Source organism: Girardinichthys multiradiatus, chromosome 9 (genome assembly GCF_021462225.1).
Source record: "Girardinichthys multiradiatus isolate DD_20200921_A chromosome 9, DD_fGirMul_XY1, whole genome shotgun sequence".
NCBI lineage: Eukaryota > Metazoa > Chordata > Actinopteri > Cyprinodontiformes > Goodeidae > Girardinichthys > Girardinichthys multiradiatus.
In genome coordinates, this window is record NC_061802.1 from 370818 (window position 1) to 389308 (window position 18491).

General features: G+C 44.8%; 1 protein-coding gene across 1 annotated transcript; it reads right to left on the minus strand.

The window, feature by feature from the left end:
* Positions 1 to 5896: 5896 nt before the first annotated feature.
* plppr3b (phospholipid phosphatase related 3b) lies at positions 5897 to 18241 on the minus strand. Its single transcript, XM_047374356.1, has 8 exons — positions 17971 to 18241; positions 16984 to 17089; positions 15187 to 15372; positions 10951 to 11077; positions 10607 to 10802; positions 10469 to 10526; positions 10141 to 10314; positions 5897 to 9659 (listed from the first exon to the last, which is right to left on the minus strand). The coding sequence occupies exons 2-8, from the start codon at positions 17083 to 17085 to the stop codon at positions 8286 to 8288; spliced, it is 2217 nt and encodes a 738-aa protein (XP_047230312.1). The 5' UTR covers positions 17086 to 17089; positions 17971 to 18241; the 3' UTR covers positions 5897 to 8285.
* Between the last annotated feature and the right edge of the window lie 250 nt (positions 18242 to 18491).

Consider the following 18491-nt stretch of genomic DNA (forward strand, 5'->3'; position numbering starts at 1 on the left):
AACTCCTGAAGTTTGCAGATGACACCACTGTCATAGGACTGATCCAGGATGGTGATGAGTCTGCATACAGACAGCAGGTGGATCGGCTGGTACACTGGTGCAGTCAGAACTACCTTGAACTGAACCCACTCAAGACTGAGGAGATGATGGTAGACTTACGGAGAACACCACCCCCATACACCCCCCTCACCATCCTCAACAACACTGTGTCTGCTGTGGACTACTTCCGGTTCCTAGGATCCACCATTTCTCTGGACCTGAGATGGTCTTCACACATAGACACTGTTCAGAAGAAGGTCCAGCAGAGACTGTACTTCCTGAGGCAACTCAAGAAGTTCAACCTTCCCCAGGAACTGTTGGTCATCTTCTACACTGCCATCAGTCAGTCTGTCCTGTCTTCATCCATCTCAGGGTGCACCTGCTCAACACAGGGGTTGGGGTGGAGGGTTGCCAACTTCTCACCCAGTGTACATGCAAAACTAGGCAACACAGAACTTGTGCAGAGTGTACCTGAGATGTAAACAGGTGCCATGTTTTTAGCTCCCATGTATCCACATTACCAACTGTCTCCACATTGGAGCTGGGCCTGTCCAGAAAACCACTGCATCAGGAAAATACATGAAACCTGTTGGTTTGTTAACCAAGTCATCATCAAGTCAGTCAAATGATCTTGATGAAAAATCCACTGTTTCAAGAGGTGAAAGGGTGCAAAGGCACCTGGAGTTTCTTAATTGGTGTGTAGCAGAAGAGTCCAGATTAATTATTGATTGAAAGAAAAAAGGCTCAGTCCACAGTCTGATGTTCAGAACCTCCAGAGAAGAGTTCAGTGTGGAATTCATGAGTTCCTTTTAGAGCCTGAAGCATCTATGAAACTGGTTCCCAGTGAGCCTAACCCCCTGTTCACTGCTCTGTGGACTTGATGTTTAGTTTAAGGTAAGGCAAGTTTATTAGTACAGAACATTTCAGCAACAAGACAACTGAAAGTGCTTTAAATGATGACAAAAACATTCAAAAAATACATTACAGTTGCATGACAAAGGAAGGTAACGCAAAGTAAAGAAAAGTTGGACTTCAGACTGAAAATAATGTCCTCAACCTTTTTGTAAAATTATAAGACTAAACGTACCCCCTGCAGGAAAATGTGCATCTTTAACCCATTCATTGATGCACTCGGTGCTTTTTGGTCCAAATTCTTTCACCATAAAATAAAACGTTTCTCCCTGTCGACGAGGGAATTCCTTAGAATCTGTCTGGTCCATTACACATCTGGGTAATGAGTGAATATTTCTTTAAAACTGGTCCAGATCTGGACCAAGAGTCAGAGCCTTCTTGGCGTTCTGTAACCTTCATCCTAGCTATTGTTAGTAGAGCCCAGTTCAGCCACGGTCCGTCAGGGACGGGTCTTCTGCAATGAACTGCTTCTCTCTTTGGAAAGCGAGGTCCTATACTCTGTCTGTTCCAAGGTGGAAAATCCTTACTGACTTTTAACCCCAGTAAAAACTTTTACCAACATGTTTTAGTTTATAGTTCAAAGCAGCTCTGGACAAATGGGTTTTAGCCTTAATCTAAAGGAACTCAAGGATTCAGCATCTCTGCAGGTTTCTGCAAGTGTATTCAGACTAGTGGAATAAAAGAACTGAATGCTGCCATGTTTGGTTCTGGTTCTGTGGATGCAGAGTAGACTGGAACCAGAAGACCTGAGTGGTCTGGAAAGTTGATACAACAGCAATAGATCTTTAATGTGTTTTGGTGCTAAGCCATTGAGTGACTTAGAAACTAACAGAAGGATTTTAAAAACTATTTTCTGAGGTCCCGGGAGCCAGTGGAAGGACTTTAGAACTGGGCTGATGTTCTCTAGCTTCCAGGTTCTAGTGAGGACCAGGCAGAAGCGTTCTGGATCAGCTGCAGCTGTCTGATGGACCTTTTAGGCAGACCCGTGAAGAACCTGTAGTGATCAGTTCCACTAAAAGATGAGTTTCTCCAGATCCTGCTGGACAGTGACTGTCTTGATGTGGTTCTGGAGGTTCAGGTCTGCGTCCATCACTACACCCAGATTTCGGGTTTCTAGATCTGTGGTTTCTAGAGGTAGTAACTGAATCTGCGTTCTGACTCTGGCTCACTCCTTCTTAGGTACGTCTCTACATCGATTAATTCGATGCATCTACCCAATGCTTGAATTGGTTCACAGGTTTAATTTAGGCACAGGATTTGCTCTGGCTCTGCTGCTCCAGGATTGGTTACATACCCTGAACATTCAGACTGTTTCAACTGGAAAAGGTCAGATTTTTCTGCCTAGAAAACATAAAAAGATGTTTTTCAGGGTTTGAGCCGAGTCTTATCACACCGGATTTAAGCGAAAATTGAACATTTTACATCTTGGTTCTGTTGGTTCTAACAGAATTGGTCCTGGCTCGGGTTAGTTATTTCTGACAGTGACCTGCTCAGCTCATTTTAAAAGTTACAAAACATTGGATCCAAGTTTTTCTAAAGGAGACACTGCAACCTCAAAGCAACCATATATCCCTGGCTGCTGTTGCCATGGCAACCTTTGGCTACAGCATCGCCTCCAGGAGATCCAGAGATGGAGAGGTGTATGCAATGACTGCAGCCTATCTGTCTCTGTGAGGACCAGAATGCTATTCGGCTGGCAGGTTTAGATGTGGTTCTGGTTCTAACCCGGTTAAATCGGTGGTATTCCAGTTGAGTTTGAAGAGAAAAAAACACAGCAACAAGTCCTAATTCTGTTTTCAGAATGAGATTCTTCAGCTGGGCAGCTTCTGTTCTGATTCAGTTTTGGGTCAGTTCTGGTTCTGTTTCTGGTTAAAATTGAGTCCTAGTCCAGCTGGATTTGTTTGTTTGGATTTCTGGTTGGGAACAACCAAATAGCTAAACTCTGGATCCATGGGATCTGGATCCAGACTTATCTCTGGACCCATGTGTCCTCTCCATGGCTGGACATGGAGAAATTGTAAATGTCCAGAACCAGAACCGAACAAGATGAAGCCGCATTTAGTTTCTAAGCTCCTCAATTCTGGAACAAACTCCCTGAAAATCTGAGAAGTGCAGAAACTGCTGCTTCCTTTAAATCAGGAATGAAAACATGTTTGAATCCAAGAAATGAAGAGTTGTCCTGTTTGAAGCGTGAAACTGAAGATTAGATTTGGATGGGATATAAATTTAAACCAGAGGCAGATTAAGATTTGCTTTTATTATCTTTATTTTACCATCCTCCCCTTTAATGCAATCCCTTTATACTTTATTTTGGTTTATCCTGTAAAGCACTTTGGACTCCCTTGTGCATGAATGGTGCTATATAAAAAACGTCCTTGCCTAAATTTCAATTTTTCTGAATGCATCATGTCAGTTTTGCTAAGTTAGGTAGATTTTACTCCCACGTGTTTGAACCTTCAGAAGAAACCATCATCACAGAAACATTCTGCATTTCAGTTAGGTCAAATGTTTATTGTTTTATCGCAACAGCAACTGGTTGTCATGGAAACTGTGTAATTAGTATTAGACAGGAAGGGCAGGAGAGCTCGTTGTGTACTTGGTTTGGTATCGGTCAGATGTTTTAATACACCTGAACTTTACGCTCCACCTGGAACTCACCTTTTCTGTTTGACTGGATGAATCCAACTGGACCTGTTCTATGCAGACGCCCTCCACAACTGACCTACCTGTGCTCCTCACGCAAGTTCATCTTCATCGACAGTGAAGCAGTATTTTGAAGCTGGTTCACCTACAGCTGAAGCAAATCCAAATTAATCTCCAATCTTGTGTCAACTGATCTTGTCCCAGACCTTGAAGGCCAGAAAAAGAGCTGGTTCTGGAGTGAAGATTTCAGCAGTTATTTGAGTTAGTGAAGGTCCCATGCATTCTTTAGTTTGTGGGTTTATTTTCACCCAGCTGCAAAGATTCATTTTAAACTAAACCAATGTGACCAAATGTTTCTGCACACAGATTGTGTGTTTTATCATCTTTGCAGCACCAGTTTCTGTACTCAAAGTTCGCACTGTTTCAGATTGTTGTGCAGAGCAATCAGATGTAGATCAATTTATTACAAAGAGCTGTATTAACTAAAACAAATACAACTGGAACTTTAACCATTTGTAATTGTGTTAGCCTTGTGCCACTGCCACAGTGTTCAATTTTGCTGGGAATCAACCCTGAAGGGCTTTAATCCCACTGTTTATTGCAACACTAGGATATATGCAGCTCCTCTGCACAACCTGCTCTTGGGAAGCCAGATCATAGCTCGGCTCTCGCTCTGTGTTGAAAAACTTATTGGTAGAGTCAAAGTATTACCTAAAGAACTGTGAGGAGGTGGTCACAGGGACCCGAAGAAGCTCTGCAGGGATGTTTCTTTTTGCCATGTCCACATGTTTTATGAAAGAACTGAAGCAGTAAGGGGGGTTGAAGTCTGCCCATTCTGTCATGCCTCTAAATCATGAAATGAGGTAGTTACAGCCCAGCATTAGCTGGCTTTGACAGGGACAAGCCAGCATCATGGGCCAGGAAGTGATGCTGTGATGATGTCTAGTTTGTATGACCTGCTAGCAGCAAGTTTTAAAAGCATAAATAAGACTCAGAAATCATTTCCACCAAGAACAGTGCAGAGGTGAACTTGATTATCTAAAGCTGATGCATTTTAGGATCACTGTACTGAGTTTGTTCCATTAATGTTTTCAAAAGAAAGGTATGGGAGAGTTCCGATGCAGGGTTTGGGATATCGGCTTCTCCACTTGTGCTTTGTCATTTTCCAGGAACAGCCAAGACAGCTTGTCTTTCCAGGTTTATGACAGAAATGTTTTGTGAAAAAAGCTTAGAATACACTCTTTGAGCCCCAGTAATGTCATGACTGTGTGACTGACAGTCAGTGCAAAGAGCTGGTGGACCACTTTGTGTCACTGTATGGGAACAAGTGTCTCATCTTGAATGGGAAAAAAACAAAGGAGATCATACTAGGGGCCGGTGGTGGGGACAGTGGTAGAGGTTCATCCTCGACATTTCACCCTCTTTGCCTGCTGATGGGGGTCTGAGGGCCGTGCTGCGCCGATTGTATGGCAGCCTCACTTCTGTCAGTGTTGCCCAGGGCAGCTGTGGCTACAGTGTAACTCACCACTGTCAGTGTGTGAACGGGTGGATGACTGATTGTACTGGAAATAGCTTTGGGGTCTCTGGGGACTTGATAAAGCGCTACAAGTTCAGGCCATTTACAATTATTATAAATTTAGATAATGGGAGCTCCAACAATTTTTAATTTCCCCTCATGATTAAAAAATATTATTGAACTGAGTTGAATGTATCCATGAGGAGAAGCAGGAGGAAGCCCACTCCCTTAGAGTAAAAGGAATGCCACCATCAGGATGCCTTACTGTTGCCACCACACATAACTGATGGTAGCTCTCAGCAGAATCTATCATGAACTTTTCTGCAGCCTCCTTGTTCTTCCTGCAGACTTCAGCCTGCCCTTCATGGTTTTCTTGGACAGAAGTAACGTCTTTGCCGCTCACTGCGCTTCTAGATGCATTCACTACCACTTGCTACTGATGCTGAGCAAGCTCTCCACAGGTGGCACCATGGTTATGACCATGGTTCCTCTGAAGCTGAATTTCTCAGCTTGATATTCTTTATGGAAACTGTTCCCTCAGCTGTGTTTTTTGCAGCAGTTTCTAAAGCTGTTTTGATGCTGCAGCTTTTCTTTGGAGGCAACCATTGTCAACAGAAGGATTCCAGAACATCTGCAAGCTAAAATGAAGCAGTCTGCTGATCAGACTGACAGAGTGATTTCATCTGATCACATCACATTTATGTCACTGCAGAAACATCTGACCACAGCTATAACTCCTGAGAAGAAAAGCAGGTCAATAATCTTAATAAGGTGACATAAAGCAGGTGATAAAGAACAGTTTTATTTTAGCCTCTTGATCGTGGCGAGAACAAAGCATGCAGCATCATCTTCAGTCTGACAGATGGAGATCTTTTTATAGCAGCAGTTAGTCACATGATGTAGTGAAGCTTCATAGTTTTACATTCAGACGGAAACAGTTTTCAGGATGTGATCACATGCAGCAGCAGGGACAGAATAGATCTCACTAGTTTTATAGATCACTGCCCAGCACTCACAGATCCTCACCCTGATTGGAGTTTCATGTCTCCACACACTCCAAGTTATTATTTACAACATCAAATCCTGATAAGATGTGGAGATGGTTAGAATGGGCGGTCATGGCATGTTTCTGATCAATAATCATTGACATCACATGCTGAGGAGATCTGTTTAGATGTGAGCCAGAATCTGAGCCACGCGAGAAAGAAAATGCCATTTTTCACAATAAATTACTAGAGAAATAAACAGAACGATAAACAGTCACGGGACTACACTCTGTCAGCAAAAACAACAATACCCAGAATGCCTTTTTTCTCACAGTGGCCCTGCAGTAAGTTAACTACAACCCAGCTGCTGTCAGCAGATAAACATCAGCATCAAACACCTGACAAAACTTCAGCCAATCAGCAGACAACTAACATATGACAACAAAGACATTACCGCAGCAACTGAACCATCACCATGGCAACAAAGCCAGAGTGCCGCAGTCACTGCTTCAACTAAGAGATCACCCTGGCAACACAGCTAAAACCGAGTTGTCACTATGGCAATAAAGCTGTTGCCACGACATCTGAGTTGTCACTGTGGCAACTCAACCGTCACCATGGCAACAAACACATGACCAGGAGATGTGTAATTTGGATCCGGGGTTCTGGTTCTGCAGTATGGCTCTGGTTCTGATATTGGGTTTTGGGTCTCATCTTGGTTTTTAAGTACAGTTCAGGTTCCGCTGTTTGGCTGTTTCTGTACAGTTCTGGTTCTGGTTAAGATTTGCTGCTGTTTTGTGCTTCCAGAAAAAATATTTTAGGATCTGTCTGTGTGGCCTTTGACCTCAGACCAATCACTGTGGATGTCCTCTCTCAGAGATGCAGATGTACTTCGGTAGGAGCTCTTTTCTGCTGAGACATGATGGAAGCGCTCTCAAGGTGTCATACCGCCGCAGAGTGTCCCAACCAATAACTTCATCATTTTTGGCACTTTGAACGTAATAAAGCCAATAGATCTAATACCCTGATGTCACTTCCTCTTAGCCAAGGTGCCAGCTTAGTGCAACAAAGCTGTATGAAGTAGTTCCCAGTAGCTGGAAGGCATGACATGATGTCCACTGACTTAGGACCAGTTTTCAAACTGAAACAAAGACTTATCATCAGCTGCGTTTAGCTTCACCTTCCAAAATATTGTTCCAAGGTGCAAGCGGTGGATGCCCACGCCGCCTACCAGGAGTGAGCAGCAGAGTGTTTCGACCCATAATGTAATGAAGTTTTTGAGCCAATAACACAATAACATTAATAAGTTATTACATCACTGGCATAACATAAAAAACCTTCTGAATCGTAATAACTACAGCTGATAACGTAATAATACATAATAAATATTACAGGTTTTTCAAATAACAGATTTTTTGCAGTTTTTTCATCAAACATGGTGGATGTCAAAGATTTCATATTCAAACATCAAGGATACAAAATACGCGACATTCACCTCCTTATTTATGGTTAATAAAGCTTATCTAAGAATTAATTCTTGAACAATATCATAATTTACAAGACAGTTGATATCTATAATAATTTTATGATCACATTATTGGCAAAACATGTTTTTTGTTATTGGCTAAAAAGCTTTGCTACATTATCATCCAGTTATTCAGTTCTTAGCTTTATTACTTTAAAATGGCCAAACTGATTATATTTTTGAGCATCGTTACATTATTGGTTCCTACAAGGTGTCGTATCGTCTAGATGTCACACTGTCAAAGTGTCATATAGTCCCGGTGGTGAATCAGCAAGGTGTCATAAGGTCCAGGTTCTGTATTGACTAGGTGTCATTTGGTCCAGTTGTTTTATTGCCAAAGTTCTGTCATCCAGTTGGACCCCTCAGGTGTCATTCCATTCAGTTTTTTTTGTCCAGTTGTGGTACTGTCAAGGTGTTATAGTGTCCCGGGGTTGTATCATGCAGGTGTCATACCATCTAGGGGTCATATTATCCACGTGTCACACAGTCCAACAGTGTACCGTCCAGGTAACGTCTCTCCAGATGTCATATAGTCCAGGTGTAGTACCATTCAGGTGTCGAATCATTCAGATGTCATTTCCTCAGAGTATTTTATTGTTGGGGTATTTTGAGGTGACAGTGACCAGTTTCAGGACAAGGCCTTTTTACCTTGCAGGTTAACAGGTTAATCCTTGAACCTCCGTCCCTGCAAACTCTTATAATAGTTCTCTTGCTCAGTCTGGTTACGGATCTCTCGATCCAACAGAACTAGTGCTGTTTTGCGTCTCATGGCCATTTCCTTGCGCTGAGCGTCAGGCGACAGCCCCACATGTAAGGTTGGGTCAGTGGCAGCAGCTGGCGAGGCTGAGCGGCGTGGACAGAAGCTGCTTGCACGGGTAGCTGAGTCTCCCCTGTTAAGCTTGTTGAGCTCGTAGGAATCTCGTGGGCCATCTCCATTGGACGCCGCTACCCACTCCCATGGATTTCCGTTTCCAGCCAGGGGTGGGGCCTGTGGAAGGGGTGAGGTTTGTACAATAGGATGGTAGGGGGCGTGGGCATCCACTGTTATGATGCCTGGTCCGTCCCGCTGTTGTTCTGAGGGATGGCGACAGTGTGGGGAGTCTGTGTTGGAGGAGGTGCCAGAGCCGGTGGACGTGGTCTCAGAGGATTTCTCGCCAGAGGAGGAAGAGGAGGGAAGAAGACCCTGCTGCTTCGACATGGCAATGATCTGCATGAGACGAGGCTGATTGGCAGCACCCCGACCCGATCCCTCCCCACTTGTCTTCTCCCGGATGGCAAGCCACTTGGCCCTAGTCAAGGCGCTTTTTGGGGACACCGGTGGGGGTCCAGCTTCAGGAATCTGTGGTGGTCTAGGAGTTGCTACTGCTTTGGCGCCACCTGGAGGAGGAGGTGTGGGGTTGCGACCTGAGCCTGCCCTCACAGGTTGCACTGAGGGCTGGTAGATTGGGGCCTGAGAACCAGCATCGTCAGTCCCAACAGAGCTTACTTCAGAACCGTCCTCACTGGGCTCACAATCCACATCTTCTCGAGCCCCTAGGCCTCGCATCTCCATAGATTTCTGCTTCCATTCTGTCATCAGCTGTTGTGACCTCATTGGGTCCACTGGTACCTGAACAGCCTTCAGACGACGCTGAACTGGCTGAATCGATGGCACCAGATCGCCCAGGACCTCGTTAGTGCCAAAAGGTCCGTTAACATTCATGCTTGTTCTTGGCAGGGTGTTGCTGAATGTCAGCATGGTCTCTTTTCCCATCGGGCTCCTAGGGGCCAGCAGCTCCACATCAACACTGGCCCTCTTCAGGCTCCCCATGGAGCCCTTCTCCCTTTGCAGGGGCCCGAGGCCTTCCAGTCGCTCTATGGGTGCCGGAGCCGCTGCTATCTCATCATTACTCTCAGAGGCAGAGGCAGGGCCCTTGTTGTACACCGACTCGTGTCCACGCTCTGTCAGCGCTCGCAAAGGATCTTCCATTGGAGGGGGAGGGGGTGCAGCCTGAGCGAACTCATCCGAACACTTGAAGTTGGCGACTGCGTGAAGCGCCTGGAGGATGAGAATAAAATCAGACCATCACAGAGCATCTGGAACAGAAAAGATATTCCTGCCACCTGCTGGGTAAGTCAGGTGATCAGGCAGCAGGTATTTCAAGTTGTTGGGTGATTACATCTAACCTACTGGTCTTATGGACTGATGATGTACAAAGCAAAACAGACTAATGTTCAACAAGTTCTCTGTTTCACATCTTCATGTTTTTAGTTTCAGTTTTTTCAGCTGAAACATGGACATTAAATAAAGCCCTGACGCCTCCACAGGGTGAGCACCTCCACGAAAGTCTCCTGAAGAGTTAGACTGATGCAGTCTCCATGACAACTGCATCCCGTAGTAAAGCCCATGACAAAAGCCAGACAGAAAATATCAGTCCTAGCCTTGAGCCCTTAGATGATAAACTCCAACTGTACGCTGCTCTGGTTTCTTTCTGTGTGAATAAACAAAAAAGTCAAACGGGTTTGTGTGACGATCTCACCAGGTACACAGAGATAAAAGATCCAATCAAGAAACCCACATAGACATCGATAGGATGGCTTCGATGCTGCGTGATCTGAGTCAGGCCCGACAGCGCCGCTGCGATGGCAAACGCAAACACCAGGACTGGCTTGAGCAACTTGGTGGAGTCGGATATGGTGGAGTTAAAGTACATCTGAGAAGGACAGAACCAGCAGAGACATGGAAGAGAACCAACAACAGCCTTCAGACCAATGTACTGGGAGAACAGGTAATCGTTATCACTTTCAGACCAACAAACAACCGAACAAACCCAGGTTACTGTTTGCTCCAGAAAATTAATCACTTACCGAAACATAAACCGCAGCGAAGGCCGAGAGAGTTGCATGCTGGGAAGGAAACGTCCTCCTGTCACAGAGACACCAACCTGTCATTAACAATCAGCCTTTCCCAGAAGACACGACACAAACATGAAGAGAGGTCTCCACCTGGCTGCCATGATGGCGTGCTGGTCATGTCCTGAGCAGATATCTTTGGTGATGTAAGCATTTTGATCACATGACACGCCTGCCAGAGTGTAGTTGGGTTTACATACGGTGAGAAAGAATGGGGCGTGGTACCCTGTCGATAACTGGATGATGTCAGTAAGCAGCGCTGTCGCACAGAGTCCGAACACATGCACACCTGCAGAGCGACACAGGAACACACACATTTGCAAAAGTAGACAGACGACCGGTGTGGCATCTTTGTCAGGTGTGTCGAGTGATCAGGTGTTTCAGGTATATCAGACAGACAGGTCACTGGTGTGGCAGGTGGATAGACACACTCATACCTACAAAGCGGACGGTCCTCCTCAAGAACGAGTTGAAGCTGCAGCCACCGGCGTTGATGCTTCCTTCAGCTCTGTGGATCTTCAGGTGGGGCTGCAGGCAGTAGATCACTGCTTCCACCAGCATGATCTGACAAAACAAACGCACCCTTAGCTGATCGGGGATCAGGGCCCTGTCCCAATACCCACACTACACCCTACGCCCCTCTATGAAGGGTTTACTTTGTACAAGTGCATGTAAGGGTTGAAGTGGGCAGGTTACAAGCTGCAAAATTGGAGAATTGGGACAGTAGAGGTTACGTCATCGACTTGCACCTCTGCACTGTAACATCAAAAAGGGCGGGAACCAGCGCTGTTTTCACATCTTGCTGCTAAAAAAACGATTTAAAACTGCAACAAACAGTTTTGAGGAGAAAGTGCAGGAAGTGACGGAGGTTTATACACCAGACTCTCGCTGCACCAGTGTTTGTTTGAAAGATAACTTCAGTGTTATGATCTACTGGCCCAGACTCACTCTGAACCCACTGGTTTCTTACAATGTTGAGCCTGGAAAACCAGTAAAAAAATATATTTGTCTGCTTGCTGTCTAAAGTTTACACAGTTCTTATTATTCTAATTTGATGGCTGGTTACGTTGACGGTTGTGGTTGGTTTTTGCACAGAACGTCATCTGCAGCAGTGAATTGTGGGGCACAAAGTGGGCGGGGCTAAGGACCACTCTGGAGAATTGGGACACACTACGCACTCGAACCCATCAATGGGAACGCGCAATTCAGGGACAGAAGGGTGGAAGTGCGGGTATTGGGCGGGTATTGGGGCAGGGCCCAGGTCTGGTTCCTCTCAGGTGAAATCCATGTATCAGTCCTGGGAGAATGTGTTCAGAGGGGAACATGGATCCACCAACAAACAGTCCAAGAACAAACCGGTTGGGTTCTCCACTGGTCATCTAGCATTTCTCCAACGTTACAATCCAATCAGTCCATTTTTAGAAGATGGAAATATTAAAAAAGCAAAACATTAAATGTATGACAATGTAGACGTGCAAAGGTAGGAAAAAAAGTCAATAAAGCAAAACAACTTCTGACAAGAAATAAAATAAAAAAATAGAAATAAAGATTAAAAGAGTAATTAAATAAAATATATAAAAAGAAGTTAAAGCAAAACATTTAAAAGAATGTCCTGCAGAAAATGAGTCATATAAACAGAAGACATTTTCATGTAAGTTGGAATAATGAGTAGAACCTTCAGGAGGTTTCGATCTAAAAACCTAAAAATGTTTTCTGGACCCAGAACCTCCAAACACAAAGTGGGGGTGGCCTTCTAACATCACCTCCAGCTTCTGTAGCCTCTGGACCACCATCACCATCTCTGTCTGTTTGGACCCTGAACCGACTGCATACAAAAAAAGAGTGTGGAACTAGACCTGGGGCCTCGTGTACAAAAGAGTGCACAGCTTTCATACTAAAAGTTGGTGGTAGGAAGAAATGCGTCCAAATAACCATGACAACGGTGCTGTGGCAGTCACAGAGGGACTTTGACTACACCCTGAGTGATGTTTGTGAATTACAGCAAACCAACAACTACTTGAATGACATCAGCGACTCAAACCTGAAAATAAAACATTTGTCGGCCTGAACCCGACTAGTTCTACAATGTCTGCATCAGATCCAAATGGAGCCATCTAGCTGCTGCACTGATGTTAACATGATGTTAAAGATGTTAACAGCTTTACAGAGAGTGAGTTTATTCAGAACTTTATCATGTCGAGGGCAACTTTTAATCATCTATGTCGGCGCCTCTCCTCTCAACTCCACAGGCAGAAGACTTTGTGCAATCCAGTGTCCAATCGGACTGCAGCAGGGGCAGATGATCACAAGGTCTGTAACCTCGATAGCATTTTAAAGTCCTCTGTTTGAATGGCTGTATACAAATTATACAATACAAACTATGTCCCACATCCAGACGGTTCCTATGAGCCTTTCAATTAGGCTTGAATAAAGTTTTATTGCTGTTTATTAACGAGCTTTAATGTCTCGCTGTCTCTCCACTGTGCAGTTTTATTCTAGCCTCCCGTCTGTTTTGCTAACTGCTACCGTTTCCTGTATGGAGGTTAATTTGTCTCAATATTATTCAAGGTTTCTGGAGAAATACACAACTACCTCAAATGTAGTATAAAACAGAGTCCATGTCAGGCAGATGGCATCCCATAATCCTGTGTGTTGTCCTCACAACCCGTGAATCTTCCTCTCCTGTGCAGTTCCCTCACCACACTGTCCTGCTGAGACACAGAGTGCTTTCCACCGTGGCTCTGTAGATATCTGTAAGCAGCTGAGGAGATGAAGAAGAGCTGTTGTTGTATCTTCTTCAACAGGCGAGGGGCGTTTCTAGTCCAGGAGAGGTCAGAGGAGATCTGGATGCTCTTGAACTTTAACCTGTCCAGACCACTTCCCACAGGACCTCATCGACCTCACCAAAAAGAAGCGTTTGTGGTACTTTGTTGGGGTAGTTGTGTATTTCTCCAGAAACCTACAGTGAAATTATGAAATATTAATACTGGTTATAATATAGATGACCCTCTAATATAATCTGAAGAGATTGTGTTGTCACCTCTCATGGTTTTGGAGAAATAAATTCCTGAAAGTGAAAACTGTACAGTAAAATATTAAATATTTATTCTTTTACATAAAACATGAATGTGAAAGTTGTAAAAATGTAATTAATATAAATGTTCTGTAGGTTACTTTTCTGTTTTCCTCTTATTTTCTCAACCGTTGCCAGGATCTGGTCCTTTCTGCTCCATTAATGCATCTTGTATGAAGCTAATCTTTAAGAGAGAGCTGGTGTCGGCTGACGTCACCACGTATTTCTGACTGTCGGCTCAGTTTTCTTCTGTACAGTTGATGTCTCCTCACTGAAGCGACGCTGCAAACCCTGCAGTTCGACCAGAAGTTCAGAGGTGGAGGGGATCAGAGTCTGCTGCTTTAGTCAGCGCTAACCAATAGGGAAACGTCTTACAGCGTTCGTCTTTAGGCCCCGCCCAGGATGTTCATGTTTCCAGAACTCAAAATTATTTGAGTTCAACCAAAATCATCGTCAAAATCAAAAAAGCGAGACTCGTAACCAAAGATTTTTGACCTGCGCAAATAAAAGTTTATGTTTTGCAAATAACTTTTTTCTCTTCGTGAGAAAAAATGAGTCATTTTAATCAATAAAGGTTTTATCAAACAATTTTATTTCTCCCCAAAATAAAATATTCCATTTAAAAAAAAAATAATCGTTACAACTCTGAAAGTTTTGATCACAACTTAATATTTTTTGATTGAGATTAGTTGTTTTTTTTGATTGAATAATATTGAGACAAATTAACCTCCATATTCCCGCTGGGTGGCGCAAAATTGTGACAAATGCCACAGAAAGTGACGTCAAAGTTGCATTTCATTAGCCTTGGTGGTTCCCACTGGAGTCACACAAGATCAAATACGAGTCGGATTCAGGACCACATATGAATGTGGCTCAAATGTGAGTTGTAGCTCATGGCTACGGCGCAGCAGCACTGATAAAGCTTGTTGGTGTATATCTGCACTTTAAAGATCTACTGTAGCCTGAAACTGGTCCGGTTCTGGTACCAAATACAGCAGCTGGTGGTGGACTGCAGGAGTGCTGACATTCTAGCCGTAACTCTAGAAGCTAATTTGGTCTGTCTTCTTCTCTTTAGCTGAGGCGGTACTCCGTCACCACCTGCTGTGAACCTGGTGTTACTACAGATCAGCTATCTAATGACTGTGGTTTTGTCCCGGGCTCATTTCCTCCCCCCAGAATGAGGCTGAGGATGTAAAGGTCAGTCAGTCAGTCAGTCATTTTCTACCACTTATTCCATAGTGGGTCACAGGGAAGCTGGTGCCTATCTCCAGCAGTCTATGGGTGAGAGGCAGGGTACACCCTGGACAGATCGCCAGTCCATCGCAGGGCAACACACAAACAACCAAGCACACACTCATTCATACACCTAAGGGCAATTTAGAGAGACCAATTAACCTAACTGGCATGTTTTTTGGACTGTGGGAGGAAGCTGGAGTACCCGGTGAGAACCCACGCATGCACGGGGATAACATCCAAACTCCATGCAGAAAGACCCCCGGCCAGGAATCGAACCCAGGACCTTCTTGCTGCAAGGCAACAGTGCTACCAACTGCGCCACCGTGCAGCCCCAGGATGTAAAGGTTTCATTATTAATCAGTACCGAAGCAGCCGGGCCGGCAAAGGCGAGGCTCAGCAGCATCAGCAGCGGGATCAGCTCATCTCCTCCATCCACGTACGGCATGCTGAGGTCTCTGTCATGGCACCGGAAACCCACCTGAGCCGGCTGCACCACGTCTGTCAGCTCCAGGAAGTACAGCGACACCATGGAAGAAGCCACAATGGGCAGCTGCACAAACACAACACAGAAAGTCAGGGCTTACACTCAGGTTCTGGTTCTGTAAGTACTAATGCAGCAGTGGGACAGCTCTGAATTGATCCAGCTGGACTGAAACATACTGAGATTCTCAGGAGAAAAAGACAAATCTGCAGGAAAACCAAAGGCTCTGGTTCTCCAGACGTTGCTGCAGGTTTACATTTCTGTGACAAAAGAATCACCCCTCTTATTAAATCCCGAATCAGATGTGATTATCCACATTTCTAAGTCCAATTTCACAAGCCACACCCAAGCCTGGCCCGGAGAATCAACATGGCACTACAGAGAGAAAATGTCCAACAGCAGAAGGTAGAGTAAAAGATCGCAGAAAGCAGAACATCATGCTCCAATCTAAAACAATCAAGAACAGATTAGAAACTGAGTCTCTGACATCAATCAGTCTGGAAAGAGTTACAAAGCAATTTCTGAGGCTTTGGGTCTCCAGAGAACCACTTTGAGAACCATCATCCACACATGGAGAGAAGATGGAACAGTGGAGAACCTTCCCAGGAGAGGCTGGTCTACCAAAATTACTCCAGGAGGTCATCAACGACTCATCCCAGAGGTCACAGAAGAACCCAGAACAACATCTAAAGCTCTGCAGGCCTCACTGGCTCAGTTAAGGTCAGAGGTCATGATTCCGTGACAAGAAAGACAAACTGGGCAAAGATGGACTCTATGGGAGAGGTCCAAGGCCAGAACCACTGCTGATCCAAAAGCTACAGAACAGCCCTTCTCACATTTCCCAATAAACATCTTCAAGATCCTGAAGAAAAATGATTTTGTGGACCAATTAGACAAAAGCAGACCTTTTTGGAAGGTGTTGGTTCCGTTACACGTGAAGTAAAACTAACATAGTATTTCAGAACCAGAACATCATAGCTACAGTCATACAAGGTGGTGGTAGTGTGATGGTCTGGGTCTGCAGTGCTGCTTCAGGACCTGGACAACTTGCTATACTTGATGGAACCATGAATTCTGCTCTCTAGCAGAAAATCCTGCAGGTGAAGGTCCAAACATTGGTTTGGGACCTGAAGCTCGAGCTCACTTGGGTTCTGCAGGACCACAATGATCCAAAGCTCAGCAACATGTCCACTTCTGTATGGCTAAATAAATAAATCAATATTTTATTTTTGGAGTGGCCCAGTCATCGCTGGACTTTGAGATTTTGGGACATGACCTAAACAGGCCGTTCATGCAGGAGAACCTTCCAATGAGGCTGAATTAAAGCAATTCTGCAAAGCAGAGCGGGTCCAGATTCCTCCACAGTGATGTTAAAGACTCAGTACCAGTTATTAGGTTTAGGGGGTAATTACTTTTTCACACCAAGCCATGTTGGTTTGTAGAGATTTATTTGTTTAAAAAATAAAATCATTTTTTAAAAACTGCTTTTTATGTTTACTCAGGTTCTAACATTTAATTGATGATGTGAAACAAAAAGGGGAAAAAAGAACCAGTTTCTACCTCAAACCAACCAGTTTAAACTTATACGGCGCTCCCAGAACTCTGATCTGAACCAGAACCTCCAACCACCATACAGTGTTTGGGTAGTCATGTGACTGTGGGTCATGTGATGTTCCTAACCTCAACAAAGTAGAAACATGGCAGTAGAGTCAGACTGTCCTTCGGAGGTTTTTTCTTCATCTTCTCTGTAGACGAGGAGCTCACCATCATCATCATCCTCATCCACCTGGAACACACAGAACCTTGCATTGACTTTCATTCATTGCTATATCCAAACCCTGACCCTAACTCAATTCATACCTGGGTCCTAAACTTAACCTTTAACCCACATTTTCCCCTTGTCTGGACCAGGTAACATGTTGGTATCCCGTCAGTGGTTGTTCCATACAAAGTTATATTTACACACACATTTGCTGTCAGATGCTTTCAGGTTCAGGATGAGAATCAGGACACTGCTCTGAATGGGAGGCAGATCCTTTAGTTATCAGGCTCCTCTCCTGTGGAACCAGCTCCCAGTTTTAGTCCGTGAGGCAGACACCCTGTCTACTTTTAAGGCTTAAAACTTTCCTTTTTGATAAAGCTTATAGTTAGATCCAGGATCGGTTTAATTTACCCTGAGAGCAGATCTCCACAACCATGCTGGTACTGAATCAGCTCTGAGATAATCAGCATGATATGGAACGGTCCAAATGTTACAGTGACTAGTTCCAATAATGGACCGGATCAGAAGCTCTGTAGGATCTAGGTCCGTTAGTGGACCGGATAAGGTGTTCAGGAGATGATTCTTGTCACAGAAACATGAAGCTGATCGGAGTCTGCAGCAGCTTCTTCATCCTATCATCTTCCTCAGACCGACAACCAACACCTTTAATGCCAATTAACCTCCGACCAATCAGAATGCAGAACTCCATGGCAGACAGGCAGAAAGACAGGCAGGCAGGCAGACAGACAGACAGACAGGCAGACAGACAGGCAGACAGACGCAACTGTGGGCTCTTTGCAGACCGGATCAAAGGAATCAGAACTGGAATGTTCTGATTCTAACCTGCAGCGCGTGCACATGCACGGACAAACATTCGTTCATGCAGCAGAACGGGTCGGTCTCACCCCAGAATATGGACCTTCTGTGATTCAGGTTTCCTGCTGCAGAAGCAGAACCACAGCGGCTGCACCCGTTCTTGGGGATCGCGCGCCTTTGGTCCAGTTAGTTCGGGTTCTGGTAGTTCCAGTTCCGACCCTTTCGGTTTTGGTTTGGACTCCGTTTGCCCGCAGTCCGCAGATCTAAGATCCGTCAACGTTTTGTCTGGTGGGGATGCTGCTGCACGGCGGGAGCGTGCGTCTGCGTGTGCATGTGTGTGTGGGAGAGAGAGAGCTGACAGGGCGCCCCCTATTGGTGTGTGACAGAAAACACTGCAGCGTCTCAGAACAAACTGGTTGTGACTGATCACACCTGCCCTGCAGAACAAAGGTTCTGGTTGTACACATTCACAACACAAACACCTGACATGACCTTAAGGAAGACTAGCTCCAGAACCTCTGATCTGCTGGTGTTTCAGCAGATCAGGTGACTCATCACACTCACAGGCTCAGAGTTCAGAAAGGACCCAGTGCTCTCAGCTCCCGGTCCT

Coding starts and splice junctions, on each gene's coding strand:
- plppr3b (XM_047374356.1), bottom strand. CDS start 17,085: ATGAGGATGATGATGATGGTGAGCTCCTCGTCTACAGAGAAGATGAAG. Junction 11,078..15,186: donor TTGCCGGCCCGGCTGCTTCG/GTACTGATTAAT, acceptor TTGTTTTGTCAG/ATCATGCTGGTGGAAGCAGT. Junction 10,803..10,950: donor GAGGACCGTCCGCTTTGTAG/GTATGAGTGTGT, acceptor GTCGCTCTGCAG/GTGTGCATGTGTTCGGACTC.